This window comes from Acanthaster planci, linkage group LG03, assembly GCF_054643075.1.
Source record: "Acanthaster planci isolate LZ-2023a linkage group LG03, COTS_SCS, whole genome shotgun sequence".
Lineage (NCBI taxonomy): Eukaryota > Metazoa > Echinodermata > Asteroidea > Valvatida > Acanthasteridae > Acanthaster > Acanthaster planci.
In genome coordinates, this window is record NC_141779.1 from 9,363,783 (window position 1) to 9,385,341 (window position 21,559).

At 40.7% G+C, this 21,559-nt stretch overlaps 1 protein-coding gene across 4 annotated transcripts; it reads right to left on the reverse strand.

The window, feature by feature from the left end:
- Positions 1-352: 352 nt before the first annotated feature.
- On the reverse strand, positions 353-20,475 carry LOC110983852 (phenylalanine-4-hydroxylase-like). Of its 4 annotated transcripts, none has more exons than XM_022243461.2 (16): positions 20,365-20,475; positions 16,604-16,710; positions 15,455-15,490; positions 14,798-14,908; positions 13,193-13,376; positions 11,622-11,701; positions 10,472-10,539; positions 9,760-9,895; positions 8,941-9,001; positions 8,141-8,276; positions 7,612-7,681; positions 6,958-7,014; positions 6,076-6,171; positions 5,149-5,282; positions 4,455-4,570; positions 353-3,116 (listed from the first exon to the last, which is right to left on the reverse strand). In XM_022243461.2, the coding sequence occupies exons 2-16, from the start codon at positions 16,682-16,684 to the stop codon at positions 3,073-3,075; spliced, it is 1,410 nt and encodes a 469-aa protein (XP_022099153.2). In that variant the 5' UTR covers positions 16,685-16,710; positions 20,365-20,475; the 3' UTR covers positions 353-3,072. The 4 variants fall into 4 exon arrangements, with proteins under 4 accessions (XP_022099153.2, XP_022099163.2, XP_022099170.2 ...); XM_022243471.2 differs by having other exon boundaries at positions 20,390-20,445; XM_022243478.2 differs by having other exon boundaries at positions 20,354-20,403.
- Between the last annotated feature and the right edge of the window lie 1,084 nt (positions 20,476-21,559).

Consider the following 21,559-nt stretch of genomic DNA (forward strand, 5'->3'; position numbering starts at 1 on the left):
GGTTCCCTTCAATATAGAGAAATTTGGAAAGATTTCATTTCAAAGTAAACCACAAAGAACCGAATAAAACTGAACCCCCCCCCAAAAAAAATAAATCATACAATGTACACCAACCTCATTTGAAACACAGCTGAGGTAAGTGAACTCCAACATGCGTGGACAGGGAGAAGCTGAACTTCAATTTTAAGATTATACAGTCACTCACATGTCCACCATTCCTTTTTCAAGTTTAAATCAGAAAGTCACAAAAGCATGCTGAAAACTCATTCACTCAACACATTTTGCCATCCACACAACCAAACATTACATAGACATTATGGACAGAGCACTCTTTATAAACATGAACACTGACTTAATTGCAGCAGCATAGTCATTTATTAAACAAGCACTTTTCAGAAGTGTAGAATATGTGTTACTTAAAGGGTAGCCGCAATGAATTTCACAGACACAATAGTTCAACTTTGCACTCTTCTTCAATGTATCAACTCTCTTTTACAATTCCATTTGGTTAAATGCAGTGAAAAGTGCCCTTTTTAATTAAACACTCAAACTTATCCATGTCTTCCTAGACAACTGAGGGCGCTGTTGCTGTGACAACATCCATGCAAGACATACCTGCATTTTTCTATCGTTTCTATTTTCTGTTCTAAAACTGTGGACCCTGAATTTACTTACTGGAAACATTGCTGAGAAAAGCACTGGCACTCACTTCTTGCTCTGCACATAACAATAAATCAGCAAAGAGAAAAATTTAATCCAGCAAAAAATCTACAAAATATGCATGGCTTTTTGTGTGCAAACCAACGTAACATTTAGGCGTTCTTCCTGGGATGACATCACAGTTTTGCTCACAAATATGGAAATACTCATTAGCATAAAAAGCAAAAAACCTGCAAAATACCCTCTGAAATAATGAAACAAAAGTCGAAAAATCAGGTTAACTGAGACGCAAACGGCGCTTTTTGAAAGTCTGTACACAAATTCATTGGTACTACCCCTTGAAGCCACACAAAGTAAAGCCACCGTGCAACTTTTCCAGAAATGCATATGCTCTTGATAATAGAATCTGGTACAGAAAATATCCAACTGGATAACATATCCCACAAAATACATACGAAAAGGTTAATATAAATTTATCAGCAAAATATTTCAAAGTCAAGGTTTGGGAAAACTCCACCAATGATGGGTAAACTTTATGAATACATTTTATAAAGTTGTGTAAAGTGATGCAATTTTCTTTGCAAATAAAAAAAAAATGAAGTAAAGTTTTTCTTTCCATTTTCTAAACAACTGTATACATTAAATGCATTGGAACATAAAAGTTAAGCAATTCATTGTATCAACCATAGTTACCTTATTATAAAATTAAATTGACATTTGACTTGCCCTCCGCCCAAACCGCATAGAAATTTTGTAAAGATTCAAGTAGCCCGTTCAGGCATCTGCACTCGTAAGCAGGTCGTGGGTTCATGCATGTATTTCACCCGAGTTAACTTGTATATTTTTTTGGCGTTGTTGAAGAAACCACCTTTTGATCATCACTCACGGATTGCTTTTTATCGCTGTCATGGCTGAAACTGAATTTAGAATTTCCCCAAACCAAAAATGTGGACCTTTCTAGAAATGGATAAATACTGGCCTACAGTGCCCACTCATGGACCCACTCAAGGACCCACTCTGCATTGATAAGATAGCTTCAGACTCCAATCTCAGAATGGAAGTCAATCCTGACCTAAACCAATATAAATGAACAGCGGATGCTGTCCTATCCCTACCCTACAACCCCAGCCAACAAACAAATCATTCAAAACCCCTGACATCTCAGGAAGAGAGAAATCCAACTTGTTAGTAAACGCAAATGCTCTGGTGAACGGAGCCATCAGATGACAAGTATTAAGAAAATAATATCATTAGTAATGCTGAGTAAGATCTAGAAAGCCAGATACTTTGGCAATACCAGTAAGAAAATAAAAATTAAAATATAACCCCACCGATGTAATATGATAGTAAACTTCATAATATCATGCAGAAAAAAAAAAAGAATCTTACATAATTGTAAAGATGAAACAATTTTCTTTTTGCAGTATCGGCAAAAATGTTGATTAAAAAAAAGAAAGTAAATGTTTTCTTCCATTTTTAAATCTAAATGTATAAATAAATTGCACTGCAATGCATGCGGTGATTACTCTGTTACCCATCATTAAAATAGGACCAATGCCTGGCCCTTCGCTTGTCAACATTTCATAAGGATTTCTTGAAAAGATTGGAGTGGTCATTAAAGACATCTACACTAGTCAGCAAGAAGTCAAACTTGTCAAGCTTTTAAATTTGGAACAGAAAAAGTTTGAAAAGCTGAGTGGATCGTATTTAATGCTGTTATGGCTGAAACTGAATAAAGGAAAAATTGACCTTTCTGAAGTAAAAAAAAAAACACTGCCCTGTAATGCGCATGGAGGTCCGTGCAAGTGGTAAGACAGTTTCAAAGTCTTGGTAAGTCAAATGCTGACCAATGTAGAAAAATAAACGACAAGTGCAGTCTCATCCCAGTCCCATCATCTCCCCAAATAAACAATAAAAAACCCACAAATATCAAGAGAGAAATCCAACATATATTGGAAAACACAAAAGCCCTGCTGAAACCTGTCAGAATCGTCGAATGGCAGAGTCAAAATATAATCATTATTCTCCTTAATGCCAAGTAATATTGGCAAGCAATCACTGGGAGTAAATAAAAAGCACACATACACACTGTATTGCACAGCTGGCAAAATGACTTTACCCTCTATAAAAGCCATACTTGAATACACTTCTTGGGAAACCAAACAAACTCTCATCTAAATGCCTTGGCTGTGTCACCAACTTGTTGGCTCCCCCCCCTGGTTCTGGTAAGTTTCAGTGATCCGACAGAGACCTTTGGTCTCGTTACATCTTTGATCTTTGGAACCTCAAGTATTTCCAGAAACGGAATAACGAACCCACTTCACCTAAGCAGCTTACAGATGAGAATGAAAAGACTTGAAGAATCGGCGGCACTAATATTGCGAAATCCTCTCAATGCAAGCAGGGTGCAATTTACTTCAGCTTGAGAATTCCGTCCATCAGTCGGTTCAGCTCACCTTGGGAATGAATGGGACAGAAGAAAAAATAAAGTTAGTGAAATGTACAGTCGACTCGGACCGGGGGGGGGTGTCATCCATTTACAAAAAATCCACGCCGTGTTCACATTAAACAATGCCGATATTAAAAAAAATAGCACCTGCGGTAATTTCAGGCAGAATAAGCAATCCACGTGGAAACAAGAGATGGCGTGATGCACATTAACGCTAACGGCCCTTTGGTTGGAACTGACCATGTGCAGGTGCATGGGTGGGGCACACGCTGAGCTGGCACGACCAATTCCTCTTGGAATGTGTGATTTTCGCTTGTGTGCCAAGTGCCCAGATGAAACGATTCCCATCTATCTCTTGTTTGCCACTGAGGGGTTGCTTCAACGCGAAGACGATGATCAAGCGTTACAAGTGCAGATGGGATCAGGTTCATTTTTATTATCCAAGTGCATATGCTGGAATTTGGAGGATTCAGGTTACTCCCAAACGAAAAAGTAGAGGAAAGGTGTGATGCAAAGCTTGATGCGAGAGGTTGACGCTTCGTAGAACTTCTTTGCAAACTACAATGAGAAAATTGTTGTGGTAATTCAACTACTAGGTATTTGCAGGTACAGTGGAATGCCGCTTTACCAAACACCACTATTCCGAACATTTGGCAGTACTGAACATCGTCCTTGGCTCCCAATATTTTGTGCAGAGAACCTACCGAACACTATGCAGTTGCCGTCTGTAATTCCCGAACGTTAATTTGATAAAACAGTCGGTGTTTTTTATGTTGGAAAGTGACAAGTGGCCATTATTTCCCCAAGGATTAGAAGGGAAAGCCACTAGTTGTTAACAGTATTGAATGGACACTGGTTTTGCGACCCCGCATGATTGGGTGCGGAAGAAAACCGCACGTGCACCATGGCATTGCACTAACAATAGTCTAAAGAGGGCGCCGCTGATACACAAATCAATCAAGATTCGCCACAGTATGCATCAGAGATCGATCCTGAATAAACTCGACATCAATTTTGTAACTCAAAATTTAATAAACAACAAAAATAATTAACAGATACATTTCTAGAAACCTTAAACGTGAATGCAACGTCAAAACATCACGAAAACAGTGAGCCACAGTATCACAAGAGGGCGCACTTCAGTCAGACAAGGGAGGGTGCTATTCCACATGGCAACGAAACGGTAGGCAGTTAATTTCCCTATACCAAACAACCGCTGTACCGAACATTTAGCGGACCCCGTCGTGTTCGTTATAGCGGCGTTCCACTGTATCAGCAAAATGGAAAGAGAAAACATTTGTTTCAGCTTCTACATGTTCTTGTAGAGAACTGTTCTGTGTCTTACCGTTCAGCTGCTCAGCCACTTTCAGTAATTTCTCCTTACTGTCCAGCACCTCGATGGACTGTGTGTAGGGGTTGTACCGCACTGTGAACGGACGCGGAATGGTTGCAGCAAAGGCTCTGAAGGAGAATTTGAAAATGATCACCCAAGCAGCAATCAAGCAGTCTTTTGACCATCCCACATCCTTCAATCTCTGCCGCAAGGTGTTTGAAAGATTACACAGGACTGAGCAAGGCACAGCCAGTTAATATCAACAACAAAGCATGTGTCCTTTGCCATTTTGGGGGGTTATTATGTTTAATTGGTTTTATTGGGAGTCACGTTGGCGTAGTGTTTCTTTCCTCGCCTTCCACCTCTGGGGGCCAGGGTTCAACCTAAGTCTGTGGGTTTTCTCCGAAACACTTATCCGGGGGTTTCCTCCCGTCTCCAAAACTGAACATGTCTTCACTGTCTTCTTCACTCATTATCATCCTGTAATTGGCGCTAAATGGGCTATTGGATAATCAGATATATAAATAATATAAATACAGACTTGGTTTGGAGGGGAACGGAAATGAAGGCTAGTACCCACACAATGGTGAAGAGGAACAAGTGGATAACAGGTCAATGTACGCTTACCTTCCCAATCCAGCGCCCTGTATAATACATGCACAAAACCAATCATACGACCATCTTGTGTAATTCAGCACAGACTGACCTGATTTTCTGCAAAGCATCGGAGAAGCTTTCGGCCAGAAAGTAGGTGGTCTGAAACCCTTCTACGGGGTACGACTCGGTGATAGCTGTGCTGGTGTCAAACGGTTTGACCTTGGGCTCGTCTGTCAGGAAATACTGGCGATAAGAAAGCGATTGGGAGTCGCTTTCAACTGAGGTATATTCATTGTCAGGCTACCAGAAACCTGACTGGTCAAATCATAAAGATGCGAGGACTGTTGCTAGGGGGAGGGGCATCTCAAGGATGCACTACCCCTTTGTCATTTCCTTTGGCAAAATCTTCCTTCTTGTCTACAGCAGGCTATCACATAGTGCCTCCCTGTGTTTTATTTCCTTTTGCCCTCTTTCAAATCTTCAGCGGTTGGAAAAATATTTTTGGAATATCTTTTTCTTTCCATGTCCACCAATAATTTGTGATCAGCTACTCAAACTGATCTGATTACCCGTATGCACAATAAACATGGAATATACTGCCAATCTAAAGCCTATTTAGACTAAGGCCAGATTCTTCAATGAAAAAGAAAATGTCGGCACTGATGCAAAACTGGGCAAGAGCGAACACATTTAAACTTCATTTTGCATCAAACGTTATGAGGCAATTTCAGTTGCTTTGCTCTGCATTCAAATTTGCATCGAGTATGAACCAGCCTTTAAGCACTACAAATTTGATGATTCTTATGTTAGGGGTTTTCTTACTCAACTTTTATCTCGAGGACCAGGTTTGAACCCCACCCAGGACAAAATGTAAATTGGGTTTTCAGTTTCGGTCTGATTCTATGAATTTTGCCCAGATTTTTCAGGGGTTTTCCTCCAATTTCTACAAGAACAATTGCCTCTTGTTGTCTCCTCTCGACAGAATTCTTCAGGCTTGTAAGCTCTAGTGCCTGGCGAACTATTGAGGAATCCTCACCTGAATCTCAGCGACTGAGGACAACAGGCCAGCACCGTAGGCCTTCCTGCCGGTGGATTCTTTGCAGACACCAAACTCAACAGTGAACCAGTAAACCTGAACCAAAATGTCCGGTGATATCGAGGATAAAGAAACCCTCTGAAAGTATGAGAATCGCGCAATCTACCTGTAAAGACATTTTGTGTGTTCATACCCTAAGACCAATGTATGAAAGTAAAAATGACCTGTTTTTTCAACCTTGATCTGATGATAGACCAAAACATCCGAGTAAAGATTTGAAAGGCTCTGACAGGGTAATGCCTCTGGAAGCTTTTGGTCCATGGAAACCAATGGTTTTTCTTGTGAGAAAGTCAGTTTAGAGTCACACAGTGGAAGAATAAGAGTCATCTTTATTTATATCATTCCCTTTGGCTCCTGAATTTTACGTATACTTTTGCCAAATGTTTGCTGCATACTTTTATTTCACAAATAATACCGACACACGGTCAGGGCGTAATGACAACTTTCTTTTCCTTGAAAGAATAATAAAAATTTATATTACCGCTAATGGGTCATTAGGGAGACATTCCCATAAAAACGTGCACAAAATTTGTCCAACTTTACTGTCTCATAATTCAATATTCCCTAATCTGGTCTGAACCAAACTTTGCATGTTTTCATTTTAGACCCTAATCTATCATCTCTCAAAATTTGAACGGTAAAATTCGGCCTCCTTCTGGTAGTTTGAAAATAGGGAGACACTGAAATGTCTCCCTAAAAGCCACTGTCTCCCTAATGCTGAAAAATTTACCACAAAATGTTTCCCAAATGACCTATTTGTATATATGACTTCATACTACTAGTCGCATAACTTGTACAATGATTGAAATGCAGAGGGCTTACCGACGCTAACTTCTCAATGTATTCATCGGGAGCACCAAGTGAGGCAAGACCAATCTCCTACAATGAACAAGCCAAATGAAGAAACCATACAAATCACCACAAATAAACTAACACCCTGACAAACTGACAAAACTTTTAAAAGGGACTGGCATTTTAAACGTGGCAGAGTCTTTCTTGAAAGACCAAAAAAAAAGAAGGAAAAACCTATTCAAACGAGTGGTACTATCAGCAAATTATGCATTCTTTCATTCATTCATTCGCTCAATTCCCAACATGACAAATTTCTGGTAAAAACATGAAGCAATTTGAAAGGCTATTTTGTCGGTGTAACAAAGAATGTCACAGACGTCAACAAGGGTGGAGTAAGACACGTGTGGAGAACAGTACTGCGTGGCACCGGGACCAACTGAGCTCAACGCACAGGGGACCGTGAAAGGTATGGAAAGGCAAAACATACTCCGGTATGAATTACTGCTCTGAAACTCATAGGCCAATGCGTTAAAACATGGCAAAACTGCTGTTGAGAAGAAACTCAAACGGCTTTGGACTGTTACTGAAGTTCAGCATCGGAAAAACAACAACCAACTTCTTGTAACAGTTCTCGCCTGTTTTTTGTCCACTTTTTTAGCTCTTTTTTTTGTTGGACTGACTCACCTGTGAAAACTGGGCAAACTCGGGGTTGGCCAACAGCGCGCAGTGTCCCAACAGTTCATGGCAAAGGTCTCTGTAAGCAACCAACCAATGGAAGTACATCAAAGAATCGACACTCTAGAAAAATTGTATTCAGTATTACCCACCACAATTAATCTGCCATGCTTATATTTTGTCTTGTTGGCGTCCATCTCTTTGATCTTCTTAGCTCTCGGTAATCTTTACTCTGAGTGAAATTTAGCTCGGTTGAAGGCGATACTGTAGTCTAATCCATCCCAGATTCCTCGCAAGTCTATTGCAAGCTGTAACATTGCTGGGATGTCGCATGCTACTAAAAAAATGTGCACACTGTTACTTGTGACTGGTCATGTGAAACTGGTCACCAGTTGAGGGGAACACTAGCCTGTCCTTGACAAGAGAATGGGAAACGACAGAATTTTGTTGTTCAATGCTCACGAGGAAACGTGCGACACCGCTGTGAGGAAGCACCGCTGTAAATCACGCACCTCAAATGTATGAACGGAAGGCTTACGGTTCAGGCGTGTAGAATGGGCTGGAGGGGTGACGCAGGTACTGAGTCGCTGGGAAAACACGGAAAGCCAGAGCGCTCAGGAAATCTCTAGCAGACAGCAGTGCCGAGACTGGCCGGAGCACGAACCCTGTGCGTTCTGAATAGAAATGCAGGGACAGATACTTAAACTGGTATCCAAATGATTGAAGAGATGAGAAAGTCAACCAGCCAAAAAGCGTACAAAACTTGAGGTTGATAAGGCCAGCCTTTTTTGAGTTACATGTATATATGACGGCAAGCTATTTTTGTTTGAATTATGGACGGACCTTTGACATATGAGACCTCAAAATTATAAACATCTGTAACACGTCACGATCAACCCAAATAAAATTACAAGTACATGAAGTTGACATGCGATACTTTGGGAAAACTGATGGCTTGTTCACATGCACACACAAATTTTCATTTCTGTGTTGGAGAGTACACAACTCCTCAACAGCAGTTATTGTGGGGGCCAAAAGCATTGTGGGAACATTTGACATTCCTCGTATGAACGAAATTTTCCAAACCGAACCCCTATCTACAATGCCTCTCCAGCCTGAGTACAGGGACACTCGAAGGACAAGAAAGAAACAATTTGCCCTCCAGGTTAACCAGCATGGCAAAAAAACGAGAACGCCACATGTTCCGGTTGGAATCTCTGCTATGTTTGCCAATGAAATGCTCCAAATGGACAGACAAACTTCCTCGTTTCAAAAGAGTCCACGACACATTGTCAACAGCAGGAGCAAAGGGAAGACACTCAATGCGCTTGGACTTACTTTTCACAAACTGGGAAACATCTTCCATCTGGGGTATGTGGTCTTCACTAATGTTGCATTCCTGCAAAGGTAGATACACCAACACACTAGTACATTGGGCCGTTTAGTCCTCATATTTTCAATGTAACTACTTGCAGCAAAAAGTACAGAAGTTCCATGCAAAATATGTATTCTGCAGCATTTCTGGATGTCAACGTATCCGCAACGCAAAACTTGCTGCTGCTCGTCTCTACCAAACTTAGATCCTCTACCACATGAATCACACTACTGCTGTGGTGATACCACTGTGAACATTTCATCCCTTACATTCTCATTCAAGTACTGCCTTGCTGTGAAATTAGTCCCTCAGGGTTGTCTCAAATATGTTTACCCACATCCCTTTGGACTTATCCTGGGAGGGACTCTTCAGGGATTTTTGATGACACTGCTGGCAGAAGAAGATTAGGTTGCAGGCCTTTTTCACAGAGTTCTAAACATTTAACAAAACCATGCTGGCAAGAGTTGAAGAAGTAACCAGACTTTCACTGATTACTGAAGGATGATTCTAAAAACCATTAATACAGACATCTAATCCTTTTCAATATGCTGAACACATCCTGGAAATATTGTTCCACTGTAAATCCAGGGAAAAAGTAGTACATTTGTCATTTGTAAAGGGATCAAGATGTTCACAGAATACAGAGGGCAAACAAACAATGAGCAGCTCCTCAGACTCAGAGACAGCGAGAGTTAAAATGGAACAGGTTAGCGACACAACTGGCCCTCAAACTCTGGGAAACTTAGACTCTGCAAAGCCTGTCGAAAATGCAGCCGCCCCACCTTGACGAGATCTGGGAAGATCTCGTTAAACTCCTTGCAGGCGTTGGTCGGGTAGAGGATCTTCAGTTTGCTGTAGATAGCGCCAAACGTCTTGATCTGGCTTTCAGTGTATTCAATGACGGGGATTGGGGTGCCACTGGGGAAGGGGTAAATATTAGGGCAAAAGCAAACTCAGATAATGTTGGGAAATAACATCAAAATCTAAAACTATCAATAATATATTAATTCATCAACAAATGGAGACTGATGAATCAACATTGATTGATATGAAAATATTTACACAGATGCACAGTCTTAAAATCTCTCAGATTCGTCAAAATCCAAAGAGCATTTTCAGGGTATATTCAGCAGAATCAAGGAAATGGAGCCCAGTAACCCATAACGGGTCGTTCATATGCCATTAACTTCCTGTGCACTGGACTGAGGATTTTGGTTTCGGACACGTTATCGAGATGCCTTGGAAGTTAAGGTTAAACGATCAACGGAGAAAAGCAGTGTCGGATCAATATTAGCCAATAACAACTTGTACTACTTGGCTGGTATATATTGGTTAATAATTCCATCTAAAGCAGCAATCAAATTCTGTCATGCACATTTTTATGGGGTTTCGTGTCAGTCAGCCAAAAATCACAAACATGGACTGTTTAAGCAGTTACAGACATTCAACAGGCAAATCTGTGAAGGTGGGTACTTTTGACAGGTGTGTGCTTACATAGTGTAGTTGTGAGCAATGTTCCAACACATCTTGCGGAGAGCTTGGTACTCAGGATCCTTAGCACCCTGATGGGAGTGGAAGTTCAAACCAAGCCATTACAATCCCGCCACAAAATAGTTTATAGAAGATGTGTTCTAAGTTGGAAACACAGACTGCAGCTGGTGCAAATCTGATCTCACTTGATGAAACAATCAGCGTTGTAGCTGAGTCCCGTCACAAGTCCCTGTAAGTCCATCACACGTCATTCAGTCTTAAGCCCATTCGCAAGCTATTCAAGTGAGCTGTGACAAAAGCATTCTCTCGTCATTGTCCACCCTGTTACTTATGACTGGCCTTGTGAAGAGACTGGAGAAAGGACTTGTGACAGACTCGAATACAACACTGAAAATAATATACACTGGGTCACAGTTCCAGCCTTGTTCTGATCCAGCCCTATTTTAAACTGGTTTCCACTCCCCCCAAAATAAATTAGGACTGGTAGCTAGTTCTCGTGCAATGCTTCTGATTGGCCCTTGTGTGGATGCATTACAAACATGCTTGAACTGTCAACTTTATATGAATATTTACACAAGCGGTGTGCTAGCTTTTGATAAAGTCAGCAACTTGCATGCCTTTGTAAGACATGTGTCCACTGCCGCAGAGCTGGACACCACACTTTATGAACATGACACAGACAAAATCTTTACTTCCAAAATGTGATTTTAAGGAAGCTGTCAAAACAAAGTCCTTAACCCTAACCGCCAAGCATATTGTTTGGCTTACACTACACAGTACTACAAAATACTAAGTAATAGTCTGAGCCTGAAGGACCTAGCGCTACAGGTTACTACTTCTGGCTAGGTTACTTCCATTGTTACTCGTACAGAGAACAATAAAGCCATGCATTCACGGTGCCAGAGCACTGAATGATACATTGTCTTATCTATTGTATCTTATGGCTTCACATAACAATAAGGTCATGTCCTCTTACAAGCGACAGCACTCAGTACTACATTTTACTACAAGTAGTAATTTGTAGTATTATGTAGTGTTAGGGTTAAAGCAAAGGCCGGTTAATAATGAAATTTTTTTTAATGAAAAGGTCAAATTTGTGCTTCAAGGAAGCCGGAACAGGCCCTTAAGGTGTAGAAGGGTATAGGCAACTCACCGGGTGAGATGGCTCTAGTTCGGAATACAGCGGCCGAGTTAGGCATGGATTCATCTCCTCCAGAGTTCTGGGGAACCAGACTGCAGCATAAAACCAAGAAGTCAGGTCTCAACCAGGGCAAGGAAATTGGCTTACTTCCATTTTACGACAATATAAGTGTACGTTCAATTCGGGTTAAAAATGTACCAAAAGCCAAGACTTGTGGCCCAAATATTCACTAATTCAATCAAAAGTATTTTACTAGATATGTACCTAGGGCTGAGCCGATATCCGAATATTTGATCGATTATCAAATATTGCAATATCATTTTCCAAATTTGAATATTGGAATGCAAAATTTATGAAAAGGAACGGGGAATTTTTTTAATGAGAAAAATTGCGGTATGGAAGGTTGTTTTAAGCAGATTCAAATTAAAAGTGATAGAAATCTTACAATGAATCAAAAAGCAAATTATTCATTACACAATTTAGAAATTTTCAACAGGGCAAGAAGTATTGTTCGTCTTAAATCTTGCTAAATCGTAGCTGGAGATACTCCTAGATTTGGGGTGCTATTATATTGATTATAATGCACAATTGTGCGCATTATTGCAACTGATTTTGTATATGGTTTGTTCATCAAAAATCTGCCGGTCGGTATGACCAAATCTTCGGATATTCGATCGAATTGAAGGTCGAATATTCAACTAGTGATTTATTTGAATTGACTCAGCCCTACATGAATTAGAGCAAAGTTCAGAAGCTCTGAGGTCAGTGTATGTCCTCACTCTCACAAATAAAGTCAGGGCTATGGTACATCCTTCTAGAGCCTGCACATATTCCTTACCTGTATCATTCTCACTTCCCTTAACAACCTCCATTGATTTCAAACAATTTAAGTAATTTAAGACTCTCTGAGGTCAATGCATGTCCTCACAGACACTGATACAGTCAGGTCTACGGTACATCCAATTAAAGCCTGCACATATTCCTTACCTGTGTCCTTCTCACTTCCCTTCACAACCTCCAGTGATTTCAAGCAATTTAAGCTATTTAAGACTTTCTGAGGTCAATGCATGTCCTCACACACACTTATAAAGTCAGGTCTATGGTACATCCTTCTAGAGCCTGCACATATTCTATACCTGTATCATGCTCACTTCCCTTCACAACCTCCAGTGATTTCAAGCAATTTGAGCAATTTAAGACTCTCTGAGGTCAATGCATGTCCTCACACACACTGATAAAGTCAGGTCTATGGTACATCCTTCTAGAGCCTGCACATATTCCTTACCTGTGTCATTCTCACTTCCCTTAACAACTTCCAGTGATTTCAAACAATTTAAGCAATTTAAGACTCTCTGAGGTCAATGCATGTCCTCACACACACTTATAAAGTCAGGTCTATGGTACATCCTTCTAAAGCCTGCACATATTCCTTACCTGTGTCATTCTCACTTCCCTTAACAACTTCCAGTGATTTCAAACAATTTAAGCAATTTAAGACTCTCTGAGGTCAATGCATGTCCTCACACACACTTATAAAGTCAGGTCTATGGTACATCCTTCTAAAGCCTGCACACATTCCTTACCTGTATCATTCTCACCTCCCTCCACAACCTCCAGTGATTTCACACATTCCTTCAGCAGCTCTAGGGTGTCCATCACCCTGGCCTCACTAGCCTTGTCACTCTCCAGGACGGCCAGGAACTCCTTAGCTTCAGGGTCGGACAAGGAGGAGCGGGATTCGATGTGGTGCAGAGCGACATTCTGCTTCTGCAAAAAATTGGCGAGGGGATTGTTTGAGGACCAGGGTTATAAGGTAGGGGTGTAACATATCCGCTTGTTGATTGCCAGAACCCCAACAACAGATGGCGTTCTTTTCCACACAATGTATGTCACGCTTCTGGAAACAAGACTAGGCGTCTTATCCATGAATAAACCACACCAGAGTCAAGTCCTAAATAGTTCTCCTCTGTCCATCCGTTCATCTTCCTAAAACGGTCCCGTACACTTTACAAGGGGGTTTGCAGAGACACCATGTGGATTATTTTGTGAGTATGCGTGCAGGTCTGAAAAGAACCGGTACTCTGCATTTCCGACAGTGAGTGCTCTGTCCATCACCAAGGTCATATTTCTGAAGCTACTAACCTTAAAAAAAAACCTGGGCAGAAATCAGCTGAAAAGTAATCGCAAACGATGCACATCGCATGACACTAAAGCAAATTTTCCTGGTTGGGGCAAAGGGAATTACGTCATACCCACACTGCCCATTCTACAGACCAAATACTTGAATGCTTGCTAGATTACTGATAGGATGAGGACCTTCAAATTCCAATCAAGATTATTCCATGCTAAAGGAAGACAGGTCTTCCTTTGGCATCACTAATATACCAGTGTTTGGCTCCTGCAGTATGGGTGTATGTGCCTGACTACAATCTTGGACAAAATAGTTGGAACACCTTGTGGGAAGCACGGTGAAAACATCCCCCTCTCCCCCATTTAACGTTGTGGTCATTTATTGTAAAGTCATCAATTTCTGCTTCCTTCCGTTTTCTAAATTTTGTGTATGAAAACTGTATGTGACTGTACATATGTACCGTAGGCCTACATTTACCGTACATCTACAGGTATCTTTGACATAATGATACATGTAGGGCCTATACATGCACCATGCCACTGTGATCTTGGACTGGTCCCTGTCCCTATTGATTTATTCATATGCCGTGAGACGTCTGGGCACTATGTAGGAACGGGAACCTGTGTGATTTCCGCGGTGTGGAGCCTGAGGAAATCAATACCGAATTCTGCAATATCGCAAATGAAAAACAGGAGGGGAAACCCTACCAAATGTTACTTTCAAAGTGAGTTAAACGGTGAAAATGAGTTGTCATTCCTAATTTGGGTTCATATTTATTTAATTAATTGTGCAGAAATGATCAAAACATTTGTTTTATTTATTTATATCTTTTTACGAGAATTGCGTTTTCCTCTTTCTACGCCCAAATCTGCGATTTTTGCAGATTTTCCGCAAAGCAGAAAATTCTTGACTTTAATTTATTGGACCAACCTTAAGCTCAGCTTACCCAATGAGAAACACCATTGACAGGGGGCGAGGAGGAGGCACGCTCCAACGAGATTTGTCTAGGACTGTAGCTTCAAAAGACACTAGCCTGGAAAGAAAGGACCCCACCTACCTCCAGTATGCACACAACTTGGGAAAGCCCCTTGAGAGTGTTGTCCAGGCTAAAAATGATTGTGGAGGGTGCTGGCTCTTCTTTAGATTTCGTCTTGGAAGCGTTGTATGACTGCGAGGACAAGCATGAGGAAATACAAAAAATTCCTTAGATCAGAGGTCACACTGGAATGCAGGCACGCAGACTGGAAACCTGCCCTCGATTTTGTCACCACATCCTGCATACATGTATAAGGACAGCCAACGGCCTCAAAGATTCACAGATACTGGTTGTTTATGCTTTGCTAAGATCTAGCTTATAGTCCAATTGGCCTACGTCTAAAGTACATATTCATGCATTTGTGAATATTTCTATTCATAAGGCCGACTCTGTGTGTCTGGGGTAATGCAGCACAGGTTGAACATGTTCTAAAACCCTGTACCTTAGTGAGCAAGCTGTGAGGCTGTGACTAGACTTTGTTATTGCCTGCAAGTCTATGGCACTCACAGACCACTTTCAATCCTTCAGTAGTTGAGTGCATTCAGATAGAACTCCACACGGCTCAATTGAGAACTGCTGGGTCTGACCCAACTTTCATGGCTGCAACCCCGTATACTGTACAGACCTGCATGGGCAATTCGCATCAACAGGGACCCATTCTGTTCCAGTGATTCTCACCTCCATTTTCTGGCGGAGTTCCTCTCCCCAGTCACTCTGAGGACAAAAGCAAAGATCATGCCATAATAACATAAGTCCAGCCTTAGGTGCCATGTGTACAGTTTTTGTCACTCTGATGGGAGGCGCGCAGTATCCTCTGGCCACCTCAAAAATGGATAAAATAACAACTCAAGTTCTTCGGCTTACCTTGAATTTAAGATGATAACCTTTATGTTAGCACAGCAAAAAAACAATGTCACAAAAGTGTCTTTGAGGAAGAATTTTTAGTCCCAAGGAAATATCTCATTATTGTTTTCCTGCCGTAGTTAACAGCACAAGACAATTCCATATTTGGGTAGTATATTTACATGGTGACATGAAGGGTCTGATAACAGACTTGCCTGTAATGCTAAGTTATTTAAAGATGTGAACTTTGACCCCTTTGATCACAGCTGGAAGATATGCACTCAGCCCGGGTACGTCATTCCAAGAATATTAAATCTGTAAATAGATTTAGCCATGCTGTCCTTTCTCAGAAATCACCCCGATTAACAAAGGTTAAACGATGAATCCAAGTGATTTTTACCCATGATAGGCACTTGCGTCAAAAAAGATAAGAGGCTGCTTAGGACATTTTATCTTCATCCCTTTTAGAAGTTCGATTCCCAGGCTCAGCATCACAGACAGAAACCCTAACAAGGGACTTTTTTCAAATCTTCTCTCACCAAGTGTATTGAAACTTCGCAAGTATATCAAGACACCCATTATGAGTATGTCTGTGAAGATTCAGTTCAATCAGACATACATAGTCAGGTTTTTTTGCAGGTGTACCCGTCTTGGAAAATTGGGCATCTTGTGAAACTGAGTGTCTGATTCTATAACACTGGTGTAAAATGACAGCACAAGATTTTGCAGGAAAACAACTCCTAATGGCTTGGCACAACGAAAAAAGTTTTGTGTGGATATCAGAGAGTATGTACAGAGAGCATAAATGTAACCCCCCCGGCTCTTCTAGGGTTTCACTCACTCTACTCACTAGCCTCAGAAATAAAAGATATTTTTGGAAGTTTAAGATTACAGAAGAAGTTAAAGGAATTTTCTGACAAGTTTTAAGGCACATCAGGTCAATAACACCCTTATTACATATATACAAAATATATACATGTATACCTTCCCCTGTCCTTGCTGTTTGAACTTGCTTTTGTCAATTTTAATCTCTTCCATTTTGAAGCCTCTGGGCACTTCCTGCATTCACTGTTGATTTTTAAATTTCAAACCTGTGAAAATTTAAATAAAGCAGCACATGCAGAAGAAAATTTTATAACTTAACCTCTGTTAACATTTAATATGAGAGAATCAAGCTAAGACATTCATGCATAGTGAAGCAAAGACCGGTTAATACTACAGACAAATATGAAAGAAAAGCAAATTTGATGTCACAAAAGATTTGCAGCCAAATTTTGCTCGAGTTGAAAGGTGTTCAACTTTTGCAAACGTGCAGTGTGAAATGTTTCATCTGACGTCACAAATCCGTATTTTCGTTCGCTCTCTCAAAGAGTAAGAACCCGCATTCAGAGTAGAGAGGTCTGAGATTTGTCAGTATTGCCTTTCACACCAGAAATTACATAATAGAAACACAGCAAATTAACATGGTTTTCCCTAGAGAAGTTGACCTTCATTTAACAGAAGAGCTGTTTAAAGCTTTATAGAGGAATTTATAATTATTCATGTACTTGACAATAAAAGACAGCTTTTATGTAGAACACACATTATGAAACTGACAAGCAAGCAAACATGTCATTTTTTTTTAAACCTGACCTGTGGATGCATGCATTTTGTAAGCTTGCTAGAATCATAAAGAGGCACTCTGTAACTTCTACATTTCTTCAAGTCTGAATATAAATTTCACCACCATTTCAATGAGGATTACTCTTTCCACAATTACAAAAAAAATAATAAGTAGTGTGGATTGATTCATAAATGTGGCCTTTCAGCTTGACTTTATGAATATTGCTCCTCTCGTGGTACTACACATGGACCAAATGAATAATTTAGGACCCCAGGTTGTTGCTGTCAAAGTAATTGGCACTTTATAGGCCTTCGTGTTAAGCATCAATAATTAAATGCGATTCCAAGGTCTGGGCTAAGGTAAGGAACAGCAGGGTCTGGTCAAGGATGCGAAGTCTCGCAAACACATGTATGCTTCATTGGGTTAAGTTTGCTTTGAGACTGAGTGCAGACTTTGCGCTAGTGCCATCGAGTTGCCATTTCTGAGGGGTGGTACCTGTAACTAAGGCTGCATCTGAATCTGTTGTCTAGAGCTAGGTCTAGGTCTTCGCTCCATTGAAAGTACATGTACGTGGAGACGCGCAGACAGTAGACCTAGCCGTAGCTGTGGAAACCTGTTTTGGACAAGGCCTACATTCATATGTGCAAGATGTAGCACATGTGTGTCTGGCAAGTTCCTTCTGACACTCTGAAAGGCCACGGCTGAGCAAGTACTCACAGAGGCCAGTTAACATGGCCGTCCGCAAGCAATAACTTTTGCATATATGCCACTGTACACGCAGTGGACACTGCCCCCCTTATGATTTTTCTCCATATGCAGTGTATTCATGGTGAGCCTAAGGCACCGTACAGTGCTTTTTCAAGAATCAGTTTTAGAAAGCTCGCCAACTTTTCAGTTCTTGGAAAATGGTTTCATTCATGCATAAGTTTATGTGGTTCAGGTTGAGGAATTTATTGGCAGCTATGGAACTATTTGTGAATTTCCCACTTTCCAAGTTGACTTTGTTTTGGGGGTTAATGGCCTGCATGTAAGCCTTTTTTCTTGCATGCTTATTTTTCATATTTCAAAATTTGAGAATTTATTTTGAGGAATTCAGAGCAATTACAGGCTTTTTATTTTTCTCTTTTTATAGTAGTGAGGAACTCATCCTCTTCAAAACTACTTTGCAGTAACAAATAAAAAAATGAACTTTACAACACCTACCAAACTGGAGATAACTACATCCATCCAAATGTGTTCGCAAATTTGTTCACAATTTTACATTGAAAGTAACTAATTAATGAAACCCAGCACTAAGTTTGTTTTTCTTCAAAAACAAAAAAAAAGAATATTGTCTTATCATGCCCAATGCAGTTTTTTTTTAAAAAGAATCTAGATACATTTTGTATACCAGTTAGCAGCACTAAAATACATGTATTTCAGAGACAATCACTGTCGATTGTGTAGCGTTATTTAATTATTGCACATGTGCTACTGTACATGTGTGATACACATTAACTCATAACAACTGGCTTTGGCATCGGACACTGTGGCCTCAGCCTCGAATGGCATTGACTCAGTCTTGGCCTAGGAGATTGTGGACTTGACTCCAATGCTGAATATGTTGACCGTGATACCATAGTGATACACAACTTGTTAGAACTAGGGGAAATAGTCCCATATATTTACATATACATCTATATATGAGTGTCGCTGGTAGTGGTCAAACTATTTTCTACAAGAAAACCTCAAAATTTTCCCTGAAATGTTTGACTTTTTAGGTCATATTATTGCTTTCAGATGGCTAATACTAACAGGCCTAGGTGACAGTAGTGTTGCGTAGGCCAGGGAAAAACTTAGTTGTGCCCATACTGGCATTCTGGAAAGAGTTCCATATCATACACATACATGTATGGACTAGCAATGAGGTCACTAATACACCTCTATGTCCCTGAGGGACTGTGAAAGACCAGAAGAGGGTTCAAGGGAAATAGGACTCTCTCCTGGTCATTAACAGGCCTGAGGGGTATGGGCGTGCACTAGTGACCGAATTAGGCCAGTCCATATGTGTTTTATAGCACACCTCAAACTAGCAAAATAATCTTTCAGGGTTTTAACTCTTTTAATTCAACTTTCAATCGCACTTTAAAAATTGCCAAAATATTGAAGGTTCATTTTAGTTTTCATGGGCGAAATCTAATTTTGAGTTGCTGTATACAGCTAGGAAGAGAAATCTTCCAGGATTTGAACTGTTTCATTTCAGGACAACTTCCAGAGGGTGCAATAACCAGTCAAACATTTTTGAGACTAGTGCCTGACTGGGCACTAGTCTCTGGAATTGATATGTGCACGCAATGTCTAGGCTACTCACTCTAGGCACATGTCAAGTCATGCTGCTGCCAAATTCATGTACTAGCCTATATAGTGAACCACATGTGACCGTATTTCAGCCAATTGGGATAAAGAACCAGGAAGAGGTGTGTTATGAAGGCCCCTAGTACTAGAGCCTACAGACAAAGTTTCCCTTAAAATGTTATAACAGCCATCAGGAAGTGATAACATGCCATAAAAAGTGACATTTACATGTACCTGTAGGTGGGAAAATTCAGAAACATTTACCGAGAAAACACTTGGGTTCAAGTCTTATCATGGGGGTAGGGTCTTATTTACTAGGTCTGAGCACAGGGGCATAAGTTGAAGTGTTGTTGTCCGTATACAGAAATCTTTCCGGAATTCTATAAGCTTTATTGCTGATACCGCATCATGCGCATGGGTGGTTTTGCACAATGGCAGAAAGGCATTGTGGGAAGGAAAGAGGGGCAATATTTGCTCCTTTTCATGAGGTATCAGCAATAACTAGCTACCCTTCCATGTGTAAGCCACCGAGGATGGCCTTTTCATCAAATACTGGAAAGATGATATAGCGACGTCTGGCGAGGTGTAACTGCAGTCTTCTCAGCTTTACTTTTCGTGGGTTGTGTTTCATGCCTTCCAAGTTCCATACACTACGTTTTAAAAAGAGGGCTGCAGGGGCTAAGTGGTCAAACACGAACATGACGAAGAGGTGCCCTGAAATTAAGGAATGCTAATTTTATGCAAGCTGTTAGGCTATCCATAAAACAAACAAGTAGCCATTTTTCTTGTAAATTTACCCATAATTTACCGATATATTACATCCATAGACCGACCTCCATGATGTATTTGACCTGATGAACCTAATCACGATATGTACAAGTAGGTCGCCCTCTGTTGTTGCCTAGTGCAAAATTTTTAATGTACAGTACAACGTGATGTTTCAGTGCCTGGCTGCCGTACGTTTGTTTGCTGTTCTTTTTGTCAATCCAATGAATCTGAATACAAATAATTGACTGTGGATCCATATTGATCAATTGATTGGGGATGCATTCGTTAGGCGGTTGAAAATAATGCTTCCCGCAGGTTACTGGAAAATATTTGACCAAAGGGTCTGCTCTTAAACTTTTACGTCGAACGTGTAGTTGTAGGGCCTATTTCTCCTATCTAGGGGCCTGCTAAAACCATGGCTGGCAGTCAGTGCCAAAGTAAAAGAATTACATATATTGACAAATGTGTTCAACATCCCAAGCAGTTTTCAAAACAAAAGATAGTAATAAATACTAATAAAACGTTCAATGGAATGAAAATACCTTTTGAACGAAATTGAGGTAAAATCGAAAATCAAAACCAATTCAATGTGTTTTTTTTTCCTGCAAACATTTGCCGCCCACACATTGTATGCAAAATGAGAGCGATCTTTTGGAGGGCGCACACTTAAACCACGCGTGACAACATAATGCTTCAGGTCTGTCATATAAGCTATTAACAGTCGATAGCGGACTTTGCCCAAAGAACAATCCCCGCTGGTACGTGGTTGGCGGATGCATGGGGGTAGGGTGGGGGTACACACGGCACTGGTAGGTTACTCCTGGGGAGGAGTCCGTAATCCCTCTTGGGAACCCCAACTCGAAATTAAATGAACACAACCGACAAGCAGGAATTCATCAGCTTTCGGTGTTACAAATAAGTGAACACCACGTATTCTCCCCTACAAGGGATGATTGTTTGGCATAATTAATTGCTGAATATAGACGCTGTACGAAAAGGGGGTAAATTTAGCAACAATAGCAACAAACGAAGCAAAACGTTACCAAGAACCGGACAGAGGTTGCCTTGCGCGAAAAGGTTACACCAAGACAGGTCACGTACGTTATTTTGCCCCCTTCGTTTGTTCTTACGCTACATTAGGCGTTCAAGGAGCATTTCAAAGGAGTTACGGTACAGCGCAAAATTAGTCCTAATAATGACAACAATGACATGTGCAGAGTGTACACCTACCTAAA